Source organism: Acanthisitta chloris, unplaced genomic scaffold, assembly GCF_000695815.1.
Source record: "Acanthisitta chloris isolate BGI_N310 unplaced genomic scaffold, ASM69581v1 scaffold10441, whole genome shotgun sequence".
Classification (NCBI taxonomy): Eukaryota; Metazoa; Chordata; class Aves; order Passeriformes; family Acanthisittidae; genus Acanthisitta; species Acanthisitta chloris.
Window position 1 is genome coordinate 31,096 of NW_008656518.1, and position 13,099 is coordinate 44,194.

At 40.7% G+C, this 13,099-nt stretch overlaps 1 protein-coding gene across 1 annotated transcript in view; it reads right to left on the minus strand.

Annotated features, from left to right (window-relative positions):
* TTN (titin) overlaps nucleotides 1–13,099 on the minus strand; it is a gene marked incomplete at its 5' end in the record, with an annotated part of 113,176 nt that overhangs the window by 15,738 nt on the left and 84,339 nt on the right. Inside the window, 19 exons of the mRNA XM_009084366.1 lie at nucleotides 7–312; nucleotides 567–872; nucleotides 980–1,279; nucleotides 1,397–1,687; nucleotides 1,780–2,085; nucleotides 2,172–2,474; nucleotides 2,567–4,633; nucleotides 4,716–5,015; nucleotides 5,104–5,391; nucleotides 5,948–6,244; nucleotides 6,340–8,106; nucleotides 8,216–8,521; nucleotides 8,666–8,968; nucleotides 9,062–9,361; nucleotides 9,446–9,733; nucleotides 11,252–11,548; nucleotides 11,677–11,979; nucleotides 12,080–12,667; nucleotides 12,768–13,064. Coding sequence (XP_009082614.1) covers nucleotides 7–312; nucleotides 567–872; nucleotides 980–1,279; nucleotides 1,397–1,687; nucleotides 1,780–2,085; nucleotides 2,172–2,474; nucleotides 2,567–4,633; nucleotides 4,716–5,015; nucleotides 5,104–5,391; nucleotides 5,948–6,244; nucleotides 6,340–8,106; nucleotides 8,216–8,521; nucleotides 8,666–8,968; nucleotides 9,062–9,361; nucleotides 9,446–9,733; nucleotides 11,252–11,548; nucleotides 11,677–11,979; nucleotides 12,080–12,667; nucleotides 12,768–13,064 — 9,213 coding nt within the window. The remainder of the gene's footprint in view (nucleotides 1–6; nucleotides 313–566; nucleotides 873–979; nucleotides 1,280–1,396; nucleotides 1,688–1,779; nucleotides 2,086–2,171; nucleotides 2,475–2,566; nucleotides 4,634–4,715; nucleotides 5,016–5,103; nucleotides 5,392–5,947; nucleotides 6,245–6,339; nucleotides 8,107–8,215; nucleotides 8,522–8,665; nucleotides 8,969–9,061; nucleotides 9,362–9,445; nucleotides 9,734–11,251; nucleotides 11,549–11,676; nucleotides 11,980–12,079; nucleotides 12,668–12,767; nucleotides 13,065–13,099) is intronic.

The following is a 13,099-nucleotide window of genomic DNA, read 5'->3' on the forward strand; positions in this document are numbered from 1 at the left end:
AATTACCTATTCTTTCCACAGGTTCTATTTCTGCTGATGATTCACTAAATTCACTCATGCCATTCACATTTGTAGCAGCAACTCTGAATTGATATTTCTGGTTTGTTTTAAGACCAGTCATGGTGAACTCAGCATTCCTCAGAGTGGCGGTTGTATGTACTCGATACCACTCTTCACTGCCTTCTTCTTTCATTTCAAGAACATAGCCTAAGATGTCAGCACCGCCATCATATGTGGGCTTTGCCCATGCTAAACTTATGCTGTGCTTAGTAGTATCCACAACTCTTGGAACTGAAGGTGATGCAGGAGTATCTTTGAAAGAGAAGAAAATGTATTTTACATTGGTGCAGGAAACATTTTACAGTCAAAAATAATTTTCAAACAGCTAATCCCAGGAAATGCATTTAAGATGAAACATAACTGGTTTAAAATTTATTCTAATAATAAGTGAGCTAGTGCAGTGAGATTATATGTGATTATAGATTTCTTAGTTGAAGTGTCAATGTGAACTTATGCTCCATTATTATAAATCACTATTAAAATATGTTTTAAATATGGTAACTTACATGTTGGTTCTTTACATAACATGTATTGTGAAGCTTCACTAGGTTCACTGTTTCCAGCAGCATTCACTGCAGTGACACGGAATTGATAATGGCTCCCTTCCATGAGACCAGTGACTTTCAGTCTGGTATCATAAATGGTGTAATCTCTGTTCACTCGTGTCCAGCGCAGACTTTTCCTTTCACGTTTATCCACAAGGTAATCCTTAATCTCACTGCCACCATCTGATTCTGGTTTTGACCACTGAATAATGACATGTTCCTTGCCTACGCTCACCTCTTCAGGAGCACCAGGCTGTGTTGGAATAGCTGTTTTTTTAAAACAAGCAGGGAAAAAAATTATCATTTAACACATTGTCTATCTATGAGAATTATCCCACAAATTCTGATGCAGAATGGAAGGTAGTAACACTCACTGAAAGCATTCCTGGCAATCACCGGTTCTGTTTCAAGTGGAACACCTGGTCCATATTTGTTGACAGCTCTTACACGGAAGATGTATTCGTTATTTTTAATAAGTTTTGTTACCACAGATGATAAAGTCTGGCATTCAGCCTCAACAATAACCCAGTGCAGTCTGCTGGTTTCACGCCTTTCTATGATATAGTGAGTGATTTCTGCACCTCCATCTTCCTCAGGAATGTTCCATGCCAGAGTACATTTCTCTTCTGTTACTCTGCTAACAGTGATTTTGCCTGCACATGGACCTGGTGAATCTGTGTAGAGATAAAAATAACTATTGTTATTAGCAGCTATGGAAAAGCACCTCATCCTCATTTAGGACTGTGGGGGTTTTAGTATACAAGCGTGAATACTAATAATGGGATACATACCAAGCACTTTGACAAGAACAGAAAGTTGTTTCATCCCACTGGCATTTTTAACTGTTAGAGTATATTTTCCACTGTCACTTCGGTCACAGAACTTGATAACTGCAATAGCTCGTTTGCTGGTGTATTGCAGAGATATCTTTTCACATAGCTCCAGTTCCCTGTCACCCTTGGACCAGAAGACCTTTGGTTCTGGCTTTCCACCAACAGCTGCATCAAGAACAAGATCCGATCCAGCCCTAATGCTCAAAACTTCTCCCTGCAGTCTGGCATCAAGTTCAGCCTTTGGTGGTGCTGTTATGGAAAAATAGATTTGTAAAAAATTTACATGACAGTATAAAAATAGAACATTATATTTTTAATTCTTCTAAGTAAATATTTCTTACTGTATTCATCTTTACAAATGACAGCACCAGTTGATTCAGATCCTTTGCTAATCACACCAGCAGCATTCTTTGCTAGCACACGGAATTCATATGCTTCATCTTCACTAAGAGCTGTCACAGTAAAAGAGTTTTCTGAGACAATGGTGTAATTGCATTTCAGCCAGCGTCCATCACCAGATTCATTATATGGTTTGCGCTCTATAATATATCCAATAATTTTGCTTCCACCATCATAAAGTGGGGGTGACCAGCTCAGTGACACTGTAGATCTGGTGACATCTGTTACTTCTGGTCTTCCTGGTGGATCTGAAGGAATGAAATAGAAAAAAGAAATGAGAAATGCAATTCTATATTAGGTTAAATAACAATGTAACTGCAAAAGTAGTACTTACCAACTGGATTTTGAGCCACTACAGGTCTGGAAGCTTCACTAGCTTTGCTAACGCCTGCAGCATTTAGAGCATAGGTTCTGAATTGATATTCTAGGCCTTCCACCAACCCTGTGACTTTGTAGTTGCATTCACAGCATGGCACTTTGTTCTCCTTCACCCAAAGGATGGTGTTGCGCTCCTTCTTTTCCACCCAATATCCAATGACTTTGCTGCCACCATCATGATAGGGTTCTTCCCAGCGAATGGCCATGGCAGATGCAGACACAGAATAGACTTCTGGCCTTGAAGGTGGGCTAGGTGGGACTAAACACAAAAAAGACAGGGAGGAAAATGTTAGTAATTACAAATACCTTAGTCAGAAGAAAAGAACAAATCTTGAGAAGTGTTTCACTTACCAAATGGATGCTCGGCAACTACTGGTTTTGATTCAAGTGGCTTGCTGACACCAAATCTGTTTTCTGAGCTTACTCGGAAACTGTACTCCTGATATTTTGTGAGGTGAGTGACTTTGATCTGTGTACGTTTCACACTGGAATTTACCAGCTGCCATGCCGTTGTGCCAGATTCACGTTTCTCTACAATGTAGTTTGTAATCTCACTGCCACCATCATCCTCAGGTTCTTTCCAGGTCAACACACAGGACTCAGCAGAGACAGATGATATTTCAATTGGGCCAGTGACAGGGCCTGGCCTTCCTATGACTACCACTGTGACTGCAAATGTTTTCACACCAGCAGTGTTTTCAAGTGTGAGGTAGTATTTACCAGAGTCACCTCTCATACTGTCCTTTACAGTCAGTGTGGTTCTGTCTTTTGTTGTCTTGATGGTCACTCTCTCAGTTTCCTTCAGCCTCATCTCCTCAAGTTTCCATGTCACTTTTGGAGCTGGGCGCCCACTGATTGGTATATCAATAGTAAAGGTGCTTCCAGACTTGCATGTTATGAGCTGTCTGCTTATTTCGCTGAGATCTGCTGTTGGTTCAATCTGTGGCTCCTTAATAATAACAGACGAGAAAGCTTCTCTTGGCTCACTGTAGCCAGCATCATTCTTCGCCTTGACCCGGAACTCATATTCAGTGTTCTCAACAAGGCCTTCAACAGTGAAAGTAAGTTGTTTGGTTTGTCCAGCTCCAACCCAGGAGTCAGATCCTTTTTGTTTCATTTCAAGAAGGTATCCAGTAATACGGCTGCCACCGTCATGATCAGGTTTAAGCCAAGCTAAAACTACAGAAGATTTGGTTGTATCAACAATATCTAGTCTCTTAGGTGGAGCAGGTTCTTCTGTGGCTACAACTGGGTCTGTTAATTCACAGGGTTCACCTACACCATATTCATTTTCTGCAGATACTCGATAGTAATATGGCACACCCTCTGCTAGATCTGTGACCTTAAAGATTTGTCGAGTGCATTTTGAACTCACTACTTGCCAGCTACGGCGACTTGCTTCACGTTTTTCCACAACATAGTGATGGATACGTGAACCTCCATCCAGAACAGGAGCATCCCACATTAAAGTAATTGATTCTCGAGTCACATCTTTAAATGTAATAGGACCTGGTGGGCCAGGCGTGTCCAAAACCTTGACAGTAAATGTAATAGACTTACTTCCACTGTTGTTTTCCACAGTAAAGACATACTTGCCAGCATCATTTCTGTTGCATTCCTCCACAGTCAATGTGCTGAATGAAGCAGTTGTTTGAATGTCAGCACGCAAACTAAGATTAGCATCTGCTTTGGACCACACTGCAGTAGGAACAGGCCTTCCAGAGAAGGCAATAAATAGACGAATGCTTGCACCTGCTCTTACAATATGAGTCTGCTTGAAGTTTGCATCAATATCAATTTCGGGTGCAGAAAGCCTGTCCACAGTTTGGACTGAACCAGAAACTTCACAGCTTTCTCCTTTGCCAGCACCATTGACAGCACTAACTCTGAATTTGTAGTGTTCTCCTGCCTCCAAATCAACAACGGTATATTTAGTAGCAAGAACAGTCTCTGCATTGACTTTCTGCCATGCTTCGAGATCAGCTTTGCACATCTCAATAATGTATCCAATTATTTCCATGCCTCCATCAAAAACTGGCTTTGTCCACTCTAAGCTTACACTAGTCTTTGATGTATCTGTCACCTTGACAACATTAGGAGCACTTGGTGGGCTGACTGGTTCTCTGCATTTAATCAACTTTGAAACATCACTTGGAGGTCCAACTCCTGCAGCATTTTCAGCCATGACGTGGAATTCATACTCATTGCCTTCAATAAGGCCAGTTACTCTGTATCTGTTCTCAGTAATGGGCCTCTTACTGGATACTTTTACCCAGCGCATGCTCTTCTTTTCTCTCCTTTCAAGAATGTACTCATTTATCTCACTTCCACCATCGGACTCTGGTCTGGCCCATGTGAGTGTGATACTGTCTCCTGTTACATTGGTAGGCTCTGGAGTTCCTGGTGCATCAGGGAGAGCTAAAAAAAAGAAGAAAAATGTCATTAGAAAAACAAGATGGTAACTCCACAGGTATTTGTACAGAATGAGATGAAAACTTACTGTAAGGTATTTGTGCAGTAACTGGATCAGACTCCAATGGTCTGCCAACTCCAAACTTGTTCACTGCAGAGACACGGAACTGGTACTCATTGCCCTTAATTAATTTAAGTGCTGTGTAGCTGGAAGCTTCACATTTATCTTCAACTAATGCCCAAGCAATCCTGCTGGTTTCACGTTTTTCAATTATGTAGTGAGAAATAGAAGCACAACCATCATTAGCTGGAGGCTCCCACCACAGTGTGACTTTTTCTCCCGTGATGTTTGTGAATCGTATTGGTCCACCAACTTTTCCTGGTGTGTCTGTAATTTTAAAGGTTCAGAGTTACAATTTGCTGACACTTAGAATAAAATATTATTTTGATAGACCATGCTGTGTTTGGTGCAGTACCTTGTACTCTGATGGCAATATCTTCTCGTTTAGTGCCTGATGCATTTTTGGCTTCTACTGTGTACACTCCACGATGATCTCGGATAGCATCTCTAATGAAGATTGTACTATATCCAATAGCTGTAGTTATTTCTATATTCATTGTTTTTTCAATCTCTTTACCATCCTTAAACCATGTCACTTTAGGTACTGGACGTCCTTTGATTAGAGCTTTAACTCTAATGCTTTCTCCAGCTTTAACAGTAAGGCCTTCAAAGTGCTCAGCACCAAATTCAATTGTTGGAGCAACTAAGAAAGGAAAATATAATTCAGTTCGTGTACAGCTAAGTATATTTTCCCGATAGTCTTCTAAATGTACAAATTATAAAAGTTTGTAATATATAGAATTCTTTCACTTAGAAAATGGCATTCTCTAAATAGTGGTTACTATGTGAACCACATTTTTCCTGTAAGTGCATCATACTAACAATAGGTGAAAAGCAATGTTATTATATACTGTTAATAGTATGCCAAGCTACCTGAGGCACGTTTTCATTTCTAATTTATTTAGTGCATCAGAATATTACAGATTATGACTTCTTTCCAACTTTGCTGCTGCTACTGTTTATCCAGCTGAAGTGTAGAGTGCCATGCCTTTCAGCAATTGATTATGTATGTCTGCCAGATTTGGGTCTTTAATTTAGACCTTCTCATCTTGGAGTACAAACATAAATCTTCTGAATTGACTGAAAGGATCTCAGTCACATGTTCTCTGCCCCTTGGCTTCCCATTTCCCATCAGTATGGACAGAAACTCTAGCTGGTTTCATTACCCAAATACAAGCATATTAAGAAATAATTCTTACTGTTTTCATCTCTGGTCATGATATAGCCTGAAGACTGTGAAGGTGGGCTGATTGTACCAACAGCATTTCTTGCAAGTACTCTGAATTCATATCGGTCACCTGAACAGAGTCCTGTAACTGTATATTGGCATTCACTGACATCAGTAAAGTTACACCTGAGCCAACGGTCTGCACTTCCTTGCCGCTTCTCAATGCTGTAAGCCACAATCTTACTGCCTCCATCACGCAGTGGCGGGGTCCATTTCAGGGTGACTGTTTCCCTAGTGACATCAATGTAATCAGGAGTACCAGGTGGATCTGAAAGGAAAATAATGAAGATTCATTTTTATTCCTGCTCACGATAGTCTACAAGAATAGAATTTTCTTGGGTGACTGATTGATCATTCACTCACCTACTGGAGAGACTGCCAAAGTAAATTTGCTTGGCTCACTAGCTCGGCTTAGACCTGCAGCATTTTCAGCATATACTTGGAACTGGTAATCCAGGCCCTCAAGCAGTCCGGTAATCCTGTATTCTCTGCTAGATATTAATGCAACATTAACCTTCTGCCATAGAATACTGTTTCTTTCCTTCTTTTCAACATGGTATCCAATAATCTCTGAACCACCATCATAAACGGGAGCATCCCAAGATATGGTCATTCCATCAGCGGTTATATTGTATACAACAGGCTTGCCTGGGGCACCTGGTGGTCTAAACTGATGCTTTGCCACAACATCTGCTGAGACAAGAGGTGGGCTCACTCCATATCTGTTTTCTGCACGAACTCTAAACTGATATTCAGTGTCTTTAACAAGGTTTGGTACTTTGAAAGTTGTTCTTGCAGCACTTGAGCACACCAGCTTCCAGTTCATTTGTGAGGTTTCTCTCTTTTCAATACTGTAGCCAGTAATTTCTCCTCCCCCGTCATCTTCAGGAGCTTCCCATGACAAAACTACACTATCTGCTTTGATTTCATCGAGTCTTAAAGGTGCTTTAGGCTTAGATGGAGGGCCAAGAGTGATGACAGTGATTGTGAATGTTTTTCTGCAGACTACATTATCAAGAATTAAAGTGTATTTGCCACCATGCTCTTTTTTCACATTCTTGATGCTTAAGCTTATCTTGTTTTCCGTTTTCTTGAAACGAAGGTGTTCAGTTTCTTTAAGAGGGAGGTTATCCTTGAGCCAGCTCATTGATGGCTTCGGTTTACCTTTATAGGGCAATTCAATGTGCAGGTTATGTCCAATTCTTACTGCAATCTGACCTCCAGGAATATCAGAAAGGTCAGCCTCAGGTGTTATTATAAGTTCTTTCACTGTAATGGGTCCAACAGTAACACCGTCACTCTTGCCTTTTTCGTTTTTAGCAAAAACTCTGAATTCCATGACAGAAAGCTCTTTAAGCTTTTCAACTACAAATTCACAGCTCTTGCTTGTACCTGCATATGTCCATTCTTTCTCTTCTTGAAGTTTCTTTTCAATTACATAGTCTGATATAATGCTACCACCATCATAGTCAGGTTTGCTCCACTGCAATTTAACAGAACTCTTTGTAGAGTCTTTCATGACTAGATCTTTTACAGGTCCAGGTATGTCTGCAGCTTTCACTGGTTCAGATGTCTCACAAGGTTCACCCAGTCCAATTTCATTCTCAGCAAGAACACGGAAGAAGTATGCCGTTTTCTCTGACAGGTTTGTTAGCTTAAAGGTGGTATGAGAACACTTTGTTGTAACACTTGACCAGGCCCTCTTTGTAGCATCTCTTTTTTCAACAACATAATTTGTTACTTCAGAACCACCATTAATGAGAGGTGGCTCCCATACCAGTGTAACTGTGCCACGAGAAACGTGCTTAAGCTGCAGCTTCTGGCAAGCAGAAGGTGTGTCAAGTACTTTTACATTCACAAATGTTGATTTTGCTTCTCCAACTCCATTTTCAATTGTAAGAATATATTTTCCTGTATCATTTCGTGTAACTTGAGGAATAATAACTTGTGTAGACGATTCTGTGTTCTGGATGATATATCTTTCATCAGCTCCAAGATTCTTGTCACCCTTCCTCCATGTGACTGTTGGAGGAGGTCTTCCTTTGAATGGAATCATTATTTGCACATCTTCGCCTGCTTTAGCAACAATAGATGTCCTAAGGGCAACGTCCAGATCAATCTCTGGTGCCACTGTGGAATGAAGTAAAAATTAATAATGCATACTTGGAATGCAAAATAAGAAATACAAAAATGCAAATAACCACACAGGAAAATGATAAATCACTGAAAACTGCAGTACCTAGAATATCTTTAGCTTGAACAGGTTCCATCATTTCAATAGGCTCCCCTTGTCCAGCACAATTCAAAGCAGACACACGGAAATAATAATTAACACTTGGCTGAAGATGGGATACAACATACTCAGTTGTTCTCACTTCTCCCGTAGTACTGACTACAGTCCATTCTTGCTCTTCTCCTTCCCTTTTCTCCACAACATAGCTGGTAACTGGACTTCCCCCGTCATAAGCAGGTTTGATCCACCCAAGGGTGACAGATGTCTTGGTTGTATCCACAACCTTCAGCTTTGTTGGTGAGCCTGGCTTATCTGTAAATGATAGTTTATGGGGAAAAAAACACCAATCAAAACCCATATTTACAATTAATCATAAAGAGCAATAAAATCTGCCCTCAGTTACATTGGTGCAATCCCACCCTAACTTCTCATTGTCCATTGCACATTGTATCTTACCAATAGGATCTGCAGCTTTGTAGAAGTCAGAAGGTTCAGAGAACGGACCTTGTCCAGCTGCATTGACAGCACAGACTCGGAAATGATAGTCGCTGTTTTCAGTCAGACCTGTTACTTTCTGTCTGGTGTCACGTATGGTTTCTTTAGTAACTTTGAACCAACTCAGACTCTTCTTGTCACGTTTCTCAAGAAAATACCCTGATATTTCACTGCCTCCATCAACAGTGGGCCTATTCCAGACAACGGTCATAGAATTCTTGGTTATCTTTGTGACTTCTGGGACGCTAGGTGGTCCAGGTGTAACTGAGTAAAAAAATTATATGACAGTGGATCAGTACTACTTAGAAACAATACACAAAACATTAAGTTACATAAACGATTTTATATGTTTCTTACCAAATGAATTTTTGGCTATAACAGGTTCAGATTCCAGTGAATCACCAACTCCGAACTTGTTCACGCCACGGACACGGAACACGTATTCATTTCCTTTGATGAGTTTTGTCGTAGTTATGATACAACCCTCCAGTTTTTCAGAAATTAAAGACCATACAACCCGACTTGTCTCTCGCTTTTCAACAACATAGTGTGTTACAGGTGCACCACCGTCATCTGCTGGTGGGTCCCACATGATTGTAATTTTCTCAGCAGTGACTGCCTTAAACTGTATAGGTCCACTTGGGGGACCTGGCTTGTCTGTGGAAGGCAGAAGAAAGATGTTAAATATTTATTACTGAATTATTGTTTAATAGTAAAACACAGTAGCATCTCAACACATACCAAGTATCTGTAGTCTAATATGGGCTGATGCTGAGCCCATAGCATTCTTCAGTTTTAATTCATAGGTGCCACTGTTGTGTCGACTTGCATCCTTGATGAGTATAGAAGCAAATTCTGTTGTGTTTTCGAAAGACACTAGTGCACTGGTTTGTACCTCCTTGCCATTTTTGAACCATTCAATTGTGGGTATAGGCTTGCCTGAGATGCCTAGTTTTAGCTTAACTGAAGTTCCTGCTTTGTACTTCACCACTTCTGTATATTCTGGTGGCACATCGATTTCAGGTGCACCTTTAATAAAAATAAGAATAAGTTAAAAACATGCTTATTTTAGACTTGTATGTAATAAAACTCCAAAATAAAGTACTCCAAACAGTACTTTATTTAAGCTACCAATTACAGGCATTTTATAAATACAGATGGCAGCGAAGATAGTGTATATAATTTAAATCATAAACTAGAACATGCTAGAAGTAATCCTACCAAGAAAACACAATAAGATACAATCACAGAATAATCAGAGTTGGAAGGGACACTTTAGGATCATCTAGTCCAAATCCTGGTCCTGCACAGAACATCCCTGCTAACCACACAATGTACCTAAGTGCATTGTTCAAACACATCTTGAACTCTGTCAGGCTTGGTCCTGTGACAACTTCCCTGGGGAGCTGTTCCAGTGCCCGAACATCCTCTGGGTGAAGAACCTTTTCCTAATATGTAAACTAAACCTTACCTGGCACAGCTTCATGCCAGTCCCTTGCACTGGTTGCAGACGAGGTCAGTGCCTGCCCCTCTATTTCTTTTTGTGAGGAAGTTGTATACAGCGATGAGGTCTCCCCTCAGTCTCCCCTCCTCCTGGCTGAACAGACCAATGACCTCAGCCATTCCACATATGGCTTCCCCTCAAGGCCCTTCACCATCTTTATTGCATTTCTTTGGATGCTCTCTAATAACTTAATATCTTTCTAATATTGTGGTGCCCAAAATTGCACATAGCATTCAAGGTGAGGCCAGACTAGTGCAGAGTAAAGCAGGACAATCACCTCCCTTGACTGACTGGCAATGTCTTGCTGATGCAGCCCAGGACACAGTTGGCCCTCCTGGCTGCCAAGGCACACTGTTTACACATATTCAACTTGCTGTTGACGAGGACTCCCAGATCCCTTTCTGTGGCACTACTTTCCAGCATCTCATTCTCCAGTTTGTACGTAGAACCAGGGTTGCCCCATCCCAGGTGCAAAATCTGGCACTTGCCCTTGTTAAACTTCATATTGTTGGTGATTTCTCAGCTCTCTAATTTGTCTAGGTCTTTCTGCAAGTCCTCTCTGCCTTCAAGGGAGTCAACAGCTCCTCCCAATTTTGGATCATCTGCAGATTTACTTAATAGTCCTTCAAGTCCTGCATCCAAGTCATTTATGAAGACACTGAAGAGCACTGGACCCAAGATTATTCACTATAACCCTTTGCACCCAACCCGTGAGCCAGTTGCTCACCCACCACATAGGTTGTTTGTCCAGTTTTAGTCTGCCAGGTATAAATACACTGTTTAAATATAATCACTGGCCATGGGGTGTGGGCAGACTTCTGTTGCTCAGAGAATAAAAATACCGTAAGACTTTAAACATGCAGATACAGGCAAAAATGTTCATTACAATTAAGTCCAAATGCTCACAGTCATTCAAGCTTCTTGAATCAATTACTATAAACTAGCCTTACATATTTAGAAGACTATGGTTCTACAAAACAGTACTGCCTTTAAGCTTACTAGTACCACAAAATGACACCATTATATCATTGCAAAACACTTACCGTATGTATCAACACATGTGATAGGACCCACAACATCTGAGGGATTACTAATGGAACCAACAGCATTCTTAGCAATGACCCGGAATTCATATTGGGAATTCTGTGTCAGACCAGATACTGTGAACTGAGTCTCAATAACATTGGTGAAGCTAGCTTTTGTCCATCTGCCATCTGGAAGATCACGTTTTTCTACGATGTATCCAGTGATCTTGCTTCCACCATCAAATGCTGGCTTCTGCCAGGAGAGAGTGATTGCAGTCTTGGAAATATCTGAGACACGAACATTTCTTGGGGGTTCTGCAGTATGAAACATAAGGATATTGTCAATGAATAACAACTGTTTTGAATATTGGCTGACTGTACAGAACAGACTATCACAGGGGAAACAAAATGGTTGGCTTCTTTATTTTCGAAGCAATACATACCACAAGCATCAATTGCAAGCACTGGATCAGAAGGATGACTTGCTTTTCCAATGCCAGCTGCATTTTCTGCATAAACTCTAAATTCATAGATAAGGCCAGCACTGATGGTAGTGACTTTGAAATGAGTGGCACGAATAAGTGTCTTGTTAGCCTTCTGCCATAATATGCTATTCCTGTCTTTCATTTCCAGGTGGTATCCAATGACTGCATTGCCACCATTAGTGACTGGCTCATGCCATCCAACAGTAATACTCTCTCGGGTGACATTAGTGACCCATGGTGTAGAAGGAGGACCAGGAGTAGCTAATGATATGAAAAGAAATGATCAATTGTTAAAAAAATTATATTTTTAACATAGGAGCATTAAAACAACAGCTTATACCATGAGAAGAATATTACTCACTGTAAGGAAGCTTGACAACCACACACTTTGAGTCTATGTGATCACTGATGCCAAAGCGGTTCTCAGCTTTGATGCGGAATTGATATTCTTCTCCTGTTGTGAGCCTCATAACTTTAATAACAGTTCTAGCAATGGTTGCAGACACTTCAGACCAAGCAGCAGTACTTGTTTCTCTTTTCAGTACAATATAGTTGGTAACTTGACTTCCACCATCATAAGCCGGTGGTTGCCATTTGAGCATTACACTATCTTCAGTGACATCACTAAGAACAACAGGACCAACAGGAGGACCTGGTCTATCCAGCACGACAATATTAACAAATGATTTTGTGGTGCCACTTGAGTTGGCAGCAGTAATGTCATATCTGCCAGCATCAGCAGCCACGCTTTCTTTAAGGTTAATGATGAGACTTTCTGCAGTTGTTTCTGTGTGAAATCTCATGGTAGGTTTCAGTGGAACACCATCTCTAGACAATGTCACCTTTGGCACTGGTTTTCCAGAAACTGGAATTTCAACTTTCAGGTTTGATCCAGCTCGAACATATACGGTGTTATGAGGGAAGCCCTTCATGTCAACCTCAGGAGATTCTGAAAAAGAAACATTTTCAAGTCATTAAAAAAAAAGTTCTCTTAAAATATGCATGCAATTGAGTGTGTATCAACTTTTGTCTCCTGTCAGAAAGCATACCTAAATGTTCTTTAACTGTAACAGGGAGCAGTAGTTCCTTAGGATCACTTAAACCAGCTTGATTTTCTGCAGACACCCTGAAGAAATAGTCAACATTCTCCTTAAGACCATGGACAACATGATGAGTTGTCTTTACAACTGCACACTTAACCCATTTTTGCTGTCCTTTCTCAAGAGCTTCAATGAGGTAGCTCACAATTCTGCTTCCACCATCATGTTCGGGTTTTAGCCATGAAAGAGAAACACTGTCCTTTGTGACATTTGTTACTCCTAGTTTTTCGGGTGGGCTGGGTTTTTCTGAGGAAAAAAAGGTGCAAGAGTTTAAACCATCT